At 40.0% G+C, this 14956-nt stretch overlaps 1 protein-coding gene across 1 annotated transcript in view; it reads left to right on the forward strand.

Moving 5' to 3' along the window:
• Agbl1 (ATP/GTP binding protein like 1) overlaps positions 1-14956 on the forward strand; it is a 791956-nt gene that overhangs the window by 152349 nt on the left and 624651 nt on the right. Inside the window, exon 16 of the mRNA XM_036170190.1 lies at positions 4822-4966. Coding sequence (XP_036026083.1) covers positions 4822-4966 — 145 coding nt within the window. The remainder of the gene's footprint in view (positions 1-4821; positions 4967-14956) is intronic.

Raw genomic sequence — 14956 nt, forward strand, 5'->3', positions numbered from 1 at the left:
ATTATCTTAGCACGAGTAGAGATGGATGTAATTTGTAACTGCCTGGTGTACTTTTCTTCCTGCCTCATTGAAGGCTTTGTGGTTACCAGAGTGCGAATCCTTCTGAGGATGAATGGGTCAGGGAAGCAGAAGCGTTGAACTGTGGAGCAGCTGAGTTTGTGTAGCCCAGGTTGTCTCTGTCCCAACATGACCTGTCTAGGGGCCAGCTGATCTCAAAGCATGCTGATAGTCAGGCTTTTTTTCCACCTAGAAGAGATGCTGAGAAGAGAAAATTGTTCTTGGATGTAAATTTCCACCATTCCTTCACCACAGTGACCTTGGACAAATTAACCCAAGTTTAATCAATGTTAGCTTCTTTGTCTGTAAAATGGCGATTAAAAATGGCGTCTGTCTCCACAAAGCAGTTCTGAAGATCAGAGGGCACACAGTAAAACACATAGTAAGTCAAAGACAGTATTCAATTCGTGTTCGTAATTTTTAGTGATGATTACTAGAATTGTCTTAAAGGACTCAAATACTGATGATAGAGTCATAGCATATAGCTCACCTTAGCCGGCACTCACTGGGTTGTTTCATATTCCTTCTTTGTTTTAGATTCTGAATTTGTAGGAGTCCTGGTATATACAAACCAAAACTTCAGATTCTTACTTGCTGAACTGAACAAAATTTCTCTTATCCCTAGGTCCATTTCTAAGAAGGAAATGATATAATGAAAGGAATTTTAGTTTCAGGGCAAAGTCCACACCAAGTATTGCTTATGTGGAATTACTCAAGATACTTCACAGAATTGAGCCCCAATGTCTCCACCTACAGAATGTGTGAAAAGTATTTACCTTGAAAGGGTAATTTTGCCTGAAAGGTTATGCTCCCTGGAAGGGTAACATTAAGATTGATGCAAAATAGGTGAGACATCTTAATTATTACTCAGGGAATCTTTGCTCCATTTATTCTGTAAACTTCAACTGTAGAGTTGCTGTGTTCAGGCAAGACACACAAATGCCAAGCACAACACACACAGGAATAAACCTGGTCCTGTCGGTAGGTACCAGTAGTGAGGGGGGTACAAGTGTCAACCATGTGGGATGTTAGAGAAGGATTCCTAGAAGGGGAAGCATTTGAGCCTGTAGATGTAGCCGTCTTGTTAAATAAGAAACACAGAGCCAATTGCAGAGTTAAAAGCCAAGAGGTCAGAGCAATAGCTGAGAGCTGAAAACCTTACCCTTCACTGCTTCTGCTGTCTTTCCTCTCCGAAAGAGGCCTACTTCCTGTATCCTGTCTTTTTTTATAGACTTTCTGTTCTGCCTTCTCATTGGTTGTAAACCCAACCACATGACCTCCTTGTCACTGCCTGTCTGTACAGACCTCCAGGTCTTCTATGGTTGGTATTGAGATTAAAGGCGTATGTCACCATGCTGGCTATATCCTTGAACACCATAGAGATCCTGCCTAGCTCTGCCTCCCAAGTGCTGAGATTAAAGGCGTGCAACCACCACCGCCCAACTTCTGCTACAGCTTGCTCTGACCCCAAGGCAACTGTATTAGCATACAAATAAAATCACATTTCAGTACAAATAAAATATTATCATATTAGCTGAGAGAGGGAACAAGAGAAATGGAGATGATGATGAAGGCTTTCTATGCCCTTGTAACATTGGAAGCAGCTAATGTAGGAAGCTTGAATGTTCCTGCCTTGAAAACATCCTTCAATATGTTCACACTCTAATGGAGAAAACAAAAACAACTAATTGGTAGATTTTATTTTACCATGAACAAATTGAATCATGATAGCCACATTTCACTTTAGAGGCTTAACAGACATACCGTCAAAGGTCTCTAAAAAACATTGCCTGGAAGCACTGTCACCCCCTCTATGGTGTAATTACCAGAGAAGTTCCCAGGGGTAAAGTCTGCCTTTTTTTTTTTTTTTTTTTTAATTCATCCAGAACTTAGACTCCTTACTAGAAGTTGCAGGAAAACTTCCTATAGCTGAATTTCTTTCTCTACAAGCTGATGTTTGGTTTCCCATTTCCCTCAATTCTAACAGGATACAACCATCTTGGAAGCTAGCTTGCCAGGGAGGAAGCTAATGCCCTTAGTCTACAGGGGTAATATGAAAGATGTGTGTGTGTGTGTGTGTGTGTGTGTGTGTGTGTGTGTGTGTGTGTGGTGTCTACATGCACACATGTGTGAGAAGATTTCAGATAGTCAAAAATGCCATCTGGATTCTTCTCTGCTATCACTGGGATCATGGAATCTTAAAACCACATATGTAGCTCGTGCTATTTCTCTTTCCATTCCGCTGCACCTGGTCTTTCCTTGGAGCCCAGGGCTGGTTGCAATGGCGAAGAACATAAGGACAGACACAGAGATTTCATTTCACCCTCTTTTTCCGCTCTCTATAGCAGAGTGGAGGAGGGCTGAGTTTGTGGTGGGCTAATGTACTTGTGATGGTACTTCTGTGTACAGTGGGCAACCTACAAAGCCTCAATACTTAATGCTGCATGCAACTGCTACTCCTCATAGTTCACAGGTAGACCTACAAAACAGCAAGGCCATTGCCAAAGAAGATGACTACAACTGGTTTTTATATGAGTTTACTGTTTTCACGTCAAGATGCTGACTCTGCCCCCACTGCTTATGAACCTGGTGACAGTAGGCATTTGATCATGTTTCTACCTGTTTTTATATTCATGTGTGTGTGTGTGTGTGTGTGTGTGTGTGTGTGTGTGTGTGTGCTTGTGTATTGTTTATAGATTGGATATGCTTTCATGCTGTAATGCAGTGTCTATGGCTCATTTCCTTTGGTGAGGAGCTGTAACTGACCAGTACCTATTTGTTAATCAGCTAGATATAAAGAAAAGTGCCTTTTCATTAGGGTCTTTGCAAGTGCAATCAGAAAATAAATAAAGACAGAACACATGTGCCTCACATGCCTTCTGGGCTGCCATCTGCTTCTTTGCATACTTTCTAATAACCATAGTCTTAGCTTTTGGAGAAACTTCAAAACTTGGGGGAAACCTGAAAAAAAAGAACAGATTCAGTTAGATATCAAGATCTAGATAACACTATGGGGCAGGGGAGATACTCTTTTAAAGCTGTTTCTGAAGGGCATGGGAAATAGACTCTACTGGTGTGATTCAGAAGTTGTGTGAGACAGTTGCTTGGTCCTGATGTTAAGGGAGGGAGTGTATATCTTCTTTCCCCTAGAAAGAAAGACTCAAGGTTGCCATGTGGACAGAAGCTGAAGCCAGCAAAGCATGTTGGGCTGTAGTTGGAAGGATTGACAATGTCTCATACATCTACCCCTAGTTTTATAAATATTAAATAAATAAATAGATATTGAAATGTCACAAAGAGCACAGGAAATATGATAGTGTGCTGTTAGTTCTATTTGTGTATAACTGCCTTTTTTGCTTATTGGTGGTAAGGAAATCATGAAGACAGCTAAAAGCAGAAAAGAATACCCAGTTTCTATGTTTTACAAGAACACTCAAATAATAATTTGTTTCTTCCTTCTCCTTCACCCAAAACCCTAAAACCTCACAATGAGGCAGCAAGCTAATGTCATGCCCAAGGTGGAGTCGCCGCTTTGGTGTTATGTGTATTTTGCATTCTCATGCAGCCTGGATGATACCATTTCTCAGGAAAGCCTGTACAGCTGTCTCAACATCCACAGGCAAAACAAGAATTGAACTGGCAGCGTGCATGGCAAACATTGCTTGGAATGTACTTCTGGGTGCAATTTACTTTGATACTGTTCTCTGAAGTATCAAAATTGCTTCTTCATCTTTGACAAAGGTAAATGTGCTTTAAGAAGTAGAATCCCCTTTGGGATGACAAAGGCATTCCTTTGGTAAGAACTTACTGTTCTGTGAAAAGAACAGTCTTTTCAGCTGGAGAAATCTGAGTTCAAGTTCTGTATCAGGCACTTCTTGGCTTTATGTCAGCTGGTTATTCCAAGCTTTCATTTCTTCATTTGCACAGGGAGTTATCACAGTAGTAACAAAAGAGGACATGTGTGAATTTTGAGATGGAATTCAGTGTTTAATAGTGAAAGCTATAAACCCATTTGTCAGACGCAAAGAGTGTGTTGATTGCTATCCATTGATTAGTGCTGTATTATGTCTTCATCAGAGAAGCGTCTTATTACAGCTGGAGACAGTCAATGCAGAGACCCATAAATGGCCAAAGCACCTAGAATAAAATGGTGGTTGTGTTTAGCCCTGAATGGAATATCTATATCACTCCCTTCAAAACTCAGAACAACACAGAAGAAGGAACAGGAAGAACATCATAGTTAGAGGATGGGCAGTTTTCAGACAAAATACAGCTTTTGGACATGACATAGCAAAATAAAACAAAATACAAGGAATCAGCTGGGCCTTATATGGCTGTGCAGAGTGACATGGACCAGGGAACCATAATCTGGTTGGCTGTCTGCAATAGGACAGTAGGAAACAGCATTGCTTACGTCATCCTCTGTTTCCCAGCACAATGATGAGGTAGTGCTCATCTGCACATGCAGCAAGGGAAGCCACAGCATGTATGTCACAAGTGGGAGACACTGGGTCAGGCTTATGTGTGGCTGAACTGATATATAAGCAGGCAGTGAATTCACTTCCCTGTACCCACAAGTGTCTTTGATCGAGTGATTGTTCTCTTGTCAGTATATAATCCAGGGGGTTTATGACATTAGAACTCTGTTTACGGGGTTGGGGATTTAGCTCAGTGTAGAGCGCTTACCTAGCAAGCGCAAGGCCCTGGGTTTGGTTCTCAGCTCTGGGAAAAAAAAAAAGAACTCTCTTTACTTTCTTTCTCTAGAAACCACTATCGTCCGAATGCAGCTACCATGGAAGGAGCATCTGGGAAGCGCTATTACACCCTCACCTTTGCTGTCACCTTTCCACACAATGAGGATGCCTGCTACCTGGCCTATCACTATCCCTACACCTATTCCAGCCTCATGGTAACGCCCTATCACTTTGTTACCCTGGCAAGAGAGAAAGGACCCTCAGAGGTTTTTCTGAGAATATTCCAGAGACCCTGGCATTGGGATGAGCAGGGGAAAGGAAGCTATTGCCTTCCTAAGACAGGGAGGTTTGTTGTCCCTAACTTGGCTGATGTTCCATGTCCATCCCTGGTTGGAGGGCATGACTAGGTCATGATCAGTGTTGCTCTAAAGACCCAAGTTGTCTACTGGTTGAGAGTAGGAGCTGGGGTCACTTCTTAGGGGCTCTGTCTTTAGTAAGTTCACAAGTAGAGGATTAAGTTGTTAGATGGGCAGTGAATTAGGGCCAAAGTAGGTAGAGATGTAGTGAAGGATTCCTCAATAGATGCGAGAAGTAGATGGCAAGAAAGAGATTCTGTGTCCATAAGTCTGAGTTAGTCTGTCCAATGGCCATGATTATTTATGTAGAAAGTGTAGCATAAGCCAGCCAGACTCACAGTTACTCCTGTTTTTGAAACCCCTACAAAATTATTCATAGGACAACTTTGAGTAAACTTATGCCTAGACCATGCTGTTTCCCATCATTTCCAAAAGTTAGCAAACTATCACTTTCCCCTAGCTATTTCATAACTATCTTCTGGAATAATGAGCTACACTATTGTCTACAAAATGCTTTTATCCTATGTGTTAATACAAAATGTTACTACCATATTCATAATATTATGTTTATGTCTGTGTATAGCATTTAGCCTGAAGGTTGAACATTTTCATTTTAAGACTATGATAAAGAGTAGGACAAGATAACAACCCTTCAAAAGGAATGCTTTGGTATAAAATAAAAATCATATCATGGAGCAGGCACACTTACACCACTTGGCTGAGCCCTTCATGCATTGCAGCTGTCCTTCTTTCCATATGTTGTCTTGCCTACAGAGATATTTTTACTGTTTTCCAGACTGCACAAGAAGCACAACTAGTGTTATTTGTGTATCCTACTTAGAGAGCTCAAGAAGCAGCTAATCTAAGGAATGCACATCTCACATTATGCTGAAACAAGCCATGCCTATTGTGAGACATGCTTGCTGCCTTTGGGGACACACAACAGGCAGAATTCATGAGTTTCTTCCCCTGTGTGTATATGGTCTTGATTATAAAGCCCTGCATATGGACTATTTACTGGGGAAGGAATGCACTTTTGCACAATTGTTTGCTTTTTCCATTGTAGGAAGAGACATGGGTATAAGACACCCCAGCACCACCTCATTTGTTAGAGAACCTTGGACCCCAAGGGGGTCCTTGGTGGAGGTGAATATAAAACATTCAAAGGAGTTTGGGGGCTTGTCTGATTCACCTGTAACATTTATAGATGCATAAACTGAGGCTGAGATGTCTGATTTCTGGCTGGTGGCAAAGTGGGGAATAGAACACAGGCCTTTTATGTTAGTCCTTGTGGTCTTCCTACTGGATCATAGAAGCATTGAATAAACTCAGTGGATTCTCTGATCTGGGATCAGATCAGTGTTATTGCTTGCTATTACATTTCATAGCTACTAAAAATCCAGTTTGATAAGTTTTATAAGTATGTATAGTCATTGAGTTCTGTGAGGATACAGATATATCTGATGGCTGAGCTTAAATCAACAAGTCAAGGATTTTATCTGAAATACTGAGTTCTGTGGTCATGGTTCAGCTGAATACTATCAAGTTTTTCTTTAATCAAACATGGTCCAGCACTTATCTCAGGATGCTCTGATAGACTCTTGGTGAGTGTCTACAAGCTGGTTTGAAGATTGGAATCAGGCTTACATCCTGCTTCAGGCTTCTGGGCCACTTGCTTTCCAGAGGCTTGTCTCACTGGAGCACAGGATCTCATGTTTAACAACTTACAAGTAACTGAGAAGTAATTAAGATCAAGGGAAAAAGAATTTCATCTTCAAGGGAGACAAAAGAACCAGCAAGGAAGATTCTTCTTACAGGAAAGAGATGAGATAGATAGGCAGGTAGATATATATATATAGATAGATGATAGATAGATAGATAGACAGGAGATAGATAGAGAAGTGATAGATATAGATAGATGCTAGATAGATAGAAGCTAGCTAGATAGGAGATTGCTAAGTGACTTTTGGCATTTTGGTCTGTTTCTACTAACCATAGAAGTTTGATAAAATTTAATAAGGAAAGACAGGAAAAATGTGTCTGGAAGGGCTTCTTCCTCTTAAATGAGCAGAATAGGATAAAAAAGATAATCTGTTATCTGAAAGGTGGAAAAAATACTCTGAATTTTAGGCTTCACATTTGCAGTGACTGATGTCTTTGTCCTCTCTAGGTTAGGAGTGTAATTGACTCTGTGGCTTCACTTGTGAAACTCTGCCTCCCACCACCAACAGAATGAGTGCATTCTGGGACACACACTGGCCATTTTTATTTTTGAACATGTCCTAAAACAGTTCTTTTCCAACTGAACAATGACAAACTAATGTGAATGATGCCCTAAGGGTAGAATTAACTGTATGTGACTTGAGGCTTATGTCAAGGGGTGGGAAATACATTTTCATATGGAATTATGAATCTCTTATAACAATGATCATGCTTAATAATTGCAAACATTTTCATAGCAAAGGACTGTATGCTGGAAATTTTTACTATGATTATAATTTCGAAACTTGAAAAACATTTTTTTTTCTTATAATAAGAGAATCAGTATTTGGTCCTTTCAAACTGATATCTTCCAGACACTTGCCAGCAATTTTGCTGGATAATTGTGCAAATTACAGCATTAAAATAAAGCTAAGAGAAAGAAATAGGATATTATAATTCTGAAGCAAACAAAGAGTTAGGTTTCAGTCAGCCATATCAAGAGAGAAGTGACTGAAAAGACTGCTCAGCTGTGTTAGTATTGGCTTTTAAAGTACTGAGATGATGGTATGGATGGTGTAAATGGAGCAGTGGAACCACCTGAAAATGAGGCCCCACGACAATTTTGGGTGGAGTAGGAGGTGAGGAAATGGAATTTCATCGAGAACTTCCATCTGCATAAGTTGGCAAAAGATAAGGAAGGTTGGCATAAGTGGGATTCCTATACCGAGAGTGTGTAATAAAGCTTGTAAGGGGTAGATTATTGGAGCAGAGCTTTTTGTTTTTCTTTTCCCTGGAACGTATACTCAGTGAAGAAAATGTTACTACCATCTTCAGAGATGAGAAAAGGAGTAGGGAAAGAAAAAGGGGAACATAGGAGGGAGAAAAGAGAAGAATTTCATATGTACGTATCTTCCATTTTATAAAGGGTTCAGAATAAATGGAGAGTTTCAGAGACATCAAATGGGAAATGTTGGCTTCCACATGATAGATCAAAGAAGCAACCAGCAAGCTATAAATCAGTGTTGTCACATAATCAGTTGACAGAGACCTAGGGGCCAAAACAAAAGGCCGATGCTGATGTAGGGTCTTGGTATCAAGGAGGTGACCATGAAGGAGCTGAGATGTGTTTGGACAGGCTTTTGCCCAAGAACAGGAAAATGCCAGGTGTCTGGAGCTGTTTTCTCTAGTTAGACTTTAATGTAGGCAGTCATGAAGCATAGTTGCTGTGGTGGCTATGGAACACCTTGGCCAACAGTCAAGGTAAGAAAGTAAGAACAACAAAGCGTTCTATAATATACTAGTAAGGAGGCTGTTAATTTCCTCCTTAAAGAAGGAGAGCCACCATCCCTTACCTGAGACTTGTCTTCACTCCAGCACGTACTTGCCACATGTGGTCTTGGGGATGCTAGTGAATAAGAGGCAGAAGGCTGACTGAGACTGGGGACTCTTCAGTAGTACCACCGCCTTGAGTCACCCATATACCTGTAAGTAACCCCAATAAACTCATCAGTTCATCAAACTGGTCTTGGGCAGGAGTCACTTCTTTGGTCTGTCAGTGCCCTCTGTCCCTCTGGTGAGTAGATATGTCTTGAGACTTCTTCCCAGGAAATCTCACACCATGAGAGTCACAATGTAAGGACAATTTTCAGAAGTCAGATGGACACGGATGAATCTAGGCTCTGTGTTTTCTTGCATTGGAGCGATGTACAAAATTTTAAACTTCTTCCTAACTTAGTTTTCACACCTGTAAAATGGAAGCAAAATGTCATTGCTATATAGGCTGTTATGAATATAAGATTATTGATAGAGAGAAATTTAAAAGTGCCTACTCCAGTAATCCATTTTAGTTGGTAACCATTAGAGCACTGATGTGGTTTCTATGGTAATCATTTTCTCTGTTAGAGTCATTGGCTGGCCATTCTATAATCTGTACTAGGATGGAAAGTGTTTAAGTTCAAATAGAAGAAGAGCACAAGGAAATAAATACAAGGCCAATGATGTCCTCATCACAGTGGTTACTTTACTTTTTAATGGATAACAGATATTAAAGCCCTCTTTTCCTTATAAATGGCAAATGTCCCCCTTGCTCTTAGAGTAAGCCCCTGGAGTGTGAGGATATCTCTTAGTGGTAGGGTATTTCTAGGTGTTCACCAGGTGTTCACCAGGTGCTGCCATCAGCAACATCACAAAACAGAGGTAAGTCCCTTTAAGTTAGGGGGCTGCTTTTACCTGATGGGCGCTTGGCTAAAGCATGTCTGGAACTTCCAGTGTGCTCTCTGGCTTAGGTTTTTATTTAAAGGTGTTATTTGTTCCTGTGATGAGATGTTCTGATTATCTGCTGAGTGTATTGAAGTGCCCAGTGAAGTAAGCAGTATAAAAATAAAATAGGCCATGTCTTTAGGGGTGGGCTTATTTCCCCCTAAATTAGGGCACCAGAAAGTGCAGTTGTTAGGGGATCATAACAAGAAAATATGATTTTTCCAGAGCAGAGTGCTTCCCGCTTTGTAAGTGGCCATCAGCAGAGTAGCCTGCTGAAGTCAGGGAATGGCTATTGTAGCACTTTAAGAAAGCCCAAGGACTCCGGATACAGCCCTAGGCTAAGGTTATCTGCTTGATCTCCCTGCAGACAGGCCTTTCTCTTTTAGGAGCCAACCTCTTTGAACTTGGTGCTGCTTTCACAAAGAAACCCACCCCTGTGGCTTCCACAGGGCTGTAATTAGCATCACTTGGCACTGGTATTCATAGGCCCTGCTTCTCCCATCAAGGATTCCAACAATATCCAATTAAGAGAGCCTTTCTGGACCTGAGGCGGGAGCCTTCAGCTGGAGATCAAGACAAAGCCATTTGTGCTAAAGGAAATCCACAGAATCTTTTTATTGGTTGACTGCTTAGTCATTGCCTGTGTGAATAGAGCCAAAATAATCCCCTTGGAGTTGGAGGTGTTACATATTTGGTGCATATTAGGTGATAGGTCCAAAGGGACAAATATTTCATTGAAAGGTGTGGGAGATGGCTATGGGAAAATTACAGTTCATGGGAATGAGCTTAAGTTAATGTATACTAGGCATTTGGAGGGTTTTGATGCTTGTGATAATTACACATGTAATATAAATGAACAGAATTCAAGCCTGTTGCTTTTGCATTTGCTGGTGGGCATCAGGTTGAAGTGTACTGGGAAAGACAAGGTCCCTGGCTTGGCAATATCTGTCACTTGTTGACTAACAAGCAACTGTCCTTGATGACTTCCATAGACAAATGGAAAGCTGAACCTGCCTCCCATAACTGTGAAAGGATGAATGGTGTTGGTGGGTTGGCGGGAAAAGTTCCAAGCCACAGCTATGACTACCAGAGTTAGAAAGAGCTTTATTAGAAAGAAACCAGGCCTGGAGAGACAGGAAGATGGTGGGAGCAGAGCAGAGAGGAAACAGAAAGGAGAGTTGCAGAGAGAGCGTGGGGGTCAGTGTGTGGCTTTTTAAGGCGGGGATGCAGTCATCCACTGATGACAAGGTGCCAGACAAGACCCTGAGCTGCACATACACAGAATCCTAACAAACTGAGCATTAAAACCTATATTTAATTATTAATACAATTATGATACGTGGCAGTGTCGTCTGGTAAAGCCAGGGTCTCCTGCACTCTTGACAAGTTGATGTTCTACCATCTTGAGCTGTACTGAAGCCCCATCATTTCATTTATTTTTTTATTGTTTGGTATCAGGGACTATACTTCTGTGAGTTATTTGTAACAAAAAATGATAATCACTGTTTTTCCTTGGCAGGCTGTCAATCATCCCCGTCCATCTCAGTGAGGACCCTTGTGGCTATAATGACATTGTATTGAAAGACAGAATCTGATGCACAGAACAATTTGGAACAATAATATTTCTTAAAGTGTATTCTGCAACACTCCAAATTCCTAAATCTTTAAATTTTAAGTTACATTTATGTCTTTATTTAGTGTGTGTATGTACATGTACTCATGTGGGCCATTATGCCCATGTGGAAGCCAGAGAACAACTTGGAGAAGTTGGTTTTCTCCTTCTATCATGTGGGTCTTGGGGACTGAACTCAGGTCCTCAGGCTTGGTAGCAAATATTTTTACCTACTGAGCCATTTTGCAAGCCCTCCTGAAATCTTTAAAAAAAAAAAAAAGAGACTAGTGGCAGATAGATTCACGAAGCTCCACGTACCAGTCTTTATTCTTGGCACTCACAGGACATGTGTACATAGTAAAGGATCTGAGAAGTTCCAGGCATGAAGATATTTTCATAGTCCTTAAATTACCATTTCCAGTGTTCCGGCTTTGAATGGCTTACCTCCTCCAGCTCACTAGATATTCCAGCATTTATTAACATCCCACTGAATGCACTTTAGGAAAGGCAGCAGGGCAGGTTCTTTGCTTTTGCAAATACTAAGCAGACACCTGACTATTAATCTGTACCTTGACACATCTAAGTCTTACAACAGGGCTTGGGCTAATAGCCCAAGACTGGTTTCCTTTTTGGAATATAAATTTGTTTAGTAAGCTTCTCTTAGGAAAATGTTATTCTATTTCCCAAACAGTTGTTTTATTTTTTTTGCTATTTTTAAGACCACTTTTAATTTAGCTCTAATTTCTCTTAATAATGATCAGGAAATGTGGTTTACATAATTTTCCTTTTTGTTGAAATGCAGTGAATTTTAATAGCCCCATATATGACTAATTGCTATTCCAATTTCATGGATGTTTGAGAACAATTAAATAAAACATGTTCCCTGTTACAACTATGTAAATGGCAACCCTGTGCAGTGGTCCTGTATTACTGTTTTTACCACTTCTGTTTACCCAAGTCTGTGATGCCATTTCACAGTTTCCCACTCCTGGTGTCATTTTTCTCTTTCTGCCGCTTTGTGTTACATATTTCAAAACCATGTTATTTGATTCTTAAGATTTATGAGTTTTATATGTTCATTGCGAATTGTGCCCTTTATCAAAATAAGATTTTAAAATCCCATTTAATGCACTTGATCTGGAATATGACTTTGTCATATATTATTGTTGCCTTGCCTACTTTAATTTATGTTCACATTTCCTCTTAGATCCAATATTTCTCCCTTAAAAATGTTAGAGTACAGGCAAACAAAAATAAAGAGATAATTTAGGAGTGTTTCTCATTTACACAGAGCTGCTTTCAAAAATACCACTTATATACAACATGCATTAGAATATTAAAAGCAGCAATCGGAATGTTCCTGTCATTTAATAAGGCTGATTTAGCCCATTTATACTTACAACATATTTGGTTATGGTTGTCATTTGAGGATATGTTCTTTTCTGTGCTTTGCTGCAGTCTTTGTTCTCAAGTGCAATGTGGACCATATTTTCTTTGAGTTGTTTCCCCCACTCTTGACTGTTTGCAAACTACCGGTGCTTCATTTTCAGTTCTTCATTATAACATGGTTGAAGTTAATATTGTTTCACCAACAATAGCAGATAGCGTTGAGTGTTCCTACATGACAAGAAAAATGGTATACACACACACACACACACACACACACACACACACACATATATATATACATGTGTGTCTGTATGGGGGTATGAGGACTGGAGTGCAGTTGCCCATGGTGGTGAGAAGAGAGTGTCAGACCCGTGAACCATTTGACATGGATGCTAGAACGAAACTTTCATCTTCTGCCATAGCAGTAAACCCTCTTAACCATGAAACCATCTTTCCAGATCTTGCTTTTATTTTTCATTTTATTTTAGGTCATAACTTTTTATGCTCAGTACTAGGAATTGAGCCCAGGGAATTGCACATGTTAGGCAAGTGCTCTACCTTTGAGCTACCTCCTTAGGCAAAAATACAAAACATTAAAAAAAAAAAAAAAAAATAAGACAAAACTCATCTCATCTAACCTCTCCACCCTGCATACCCTTCTTTAGGGCCTAGCCCAATAATTGTAATCCTTGTACCACATCAAGGAAACTTCTCTTTGCAGCAGACAGAGACCATTAGAGAAACCGCAAGCAATCAAACTGCAGAGTCAAGTCCCAAGGGATACATCTACAATACAATTCCCATACCTAAGGCCAAGGGATCATTGCAGGAAGAGTGGGTGGGAAGACTGTAAAAGCCAGAGAGGGTGAGAATGTGTCTCCTAATAATCTCAGAAACTATACCATAAAGTCTCACCAACATGATGGCCTAAACATGACTGGAACGAGAAACAACAATGGTAGGCAAGCTTTTCCCCTCCAGGGAAAGCCCAGGAGGCACCAACCATAACTAAGAACTATAGGCAATGAAGGATTGCTGGGAGCTGGAGAAACAGTCTTCCCCCGGGGAGAGAACATCAATTGGCTGTCAGATATCAAATTATCAGCCTTGTAAACATACATGTAAATAACATTATACAGACTGAATAGATTCTATTTATGAATATCTGTCTGTCTTGTCTATCATTTATCATCTATCTATCTATCTATCTATCTATCTATCTATCTATCTATCTATCTATCTATCTATCTATCTATCTATCTACAGGCTCATAATGACAGTTAATGAAAAAGGAGGTCATAAATTTAAAAAAATAGCAAGAACGGGTATATGGGAGGGCTTGGAGGGAGGAAAGGGAAGTGGGGGAAATGATGTAATTATATTAGAATTTCAATTTAAAAACCCACCTTTTAAAATCTTTTATTTTGAGACAGAGTCTGGTTAAGTTCCCAGGCTGGCCTTGAACTCTCTTTGTAGATCAGGCATGCCTTGAAGTAGTCAGCCTCTTACCTCAGCCTCCTGAGGTGCTGAGATTATAGGCTTGTACCACTTGGCAGCAGATCCTTTTCTCACATTTTTTTAAAAAAAAATTCTGAAGTTAGCAACCACTGCATGAAGTGGGGGATATTGTTTTAACATGCATTTCAAAGATGAAAAACTGAGTCATAAGGAGGATAATATTTATTTAAGTCTACAAAAGCGCAGTCAGAATGTAAACCCAGGCAGTGTGGCCCAAGCAACTTGCTCTTTCTAAGCCTTTCTGTTGTGAGACTTAATTGTTTTTATTTTCAGGAATCAAATATTGCTCTGTGTGTGTATGCACTGAAAAAGTTAATATTTGTTTTAATTTATTCCCCTTTCAGGTATCTGTTTTTGCTTTCATTTCTTGTAAAAGTCATATGTGTTATTTAGAAACTAGTTTTTCAACAGTTGTGCCGATTTAAAACTTCTTTAACTGCTCATGATTATAAACTTGATAGAAACAGGGTTATTGGATTAAAATCCTTTCTACTATCAATTTCCGAGCAGTGCTTCATTTCTTCTGGCATCTAGTTCTGCAGAAAGAAGTATAAGCCAAGAAATTTGTGTGTGTGTGTGTGTGTGTGTGTGTGTGTGTGTGTGTGTGTGTGTTTTTGCAGATACATATATGATAGGATTATTTACACACATACTGGAAGGCACCTACAGTGAAACACACACTTTAAAAATAGACTTAATTACAGGTCCAAGTTTTATTCTGTTCCAGGGAGGGTAGTGCTATCATCAGGTTTAGAATAAGAACCAAAAACATTATCAGGGTTTACCAAGAATAAACTTCATCTATAGGAAAGAATGTAGGTTTTTAACATGGAGCCTCCCTGTGGAGACCAAGGTGGCCTTGAGTTTAC

The sequence above is a fragment of the Onychomys torridus genome, chromosome 1 (assembly GCF_903995425.1).
Source record: "Onychomys torridus chromosome 1, mOncTor1.1, whole genome shotgun sequence".
NCBI lineage: Eukaryota > Metazoa > Chordata > Mammalia > Rodentia > Cricetidae > Onychomys > Onychomys torridus.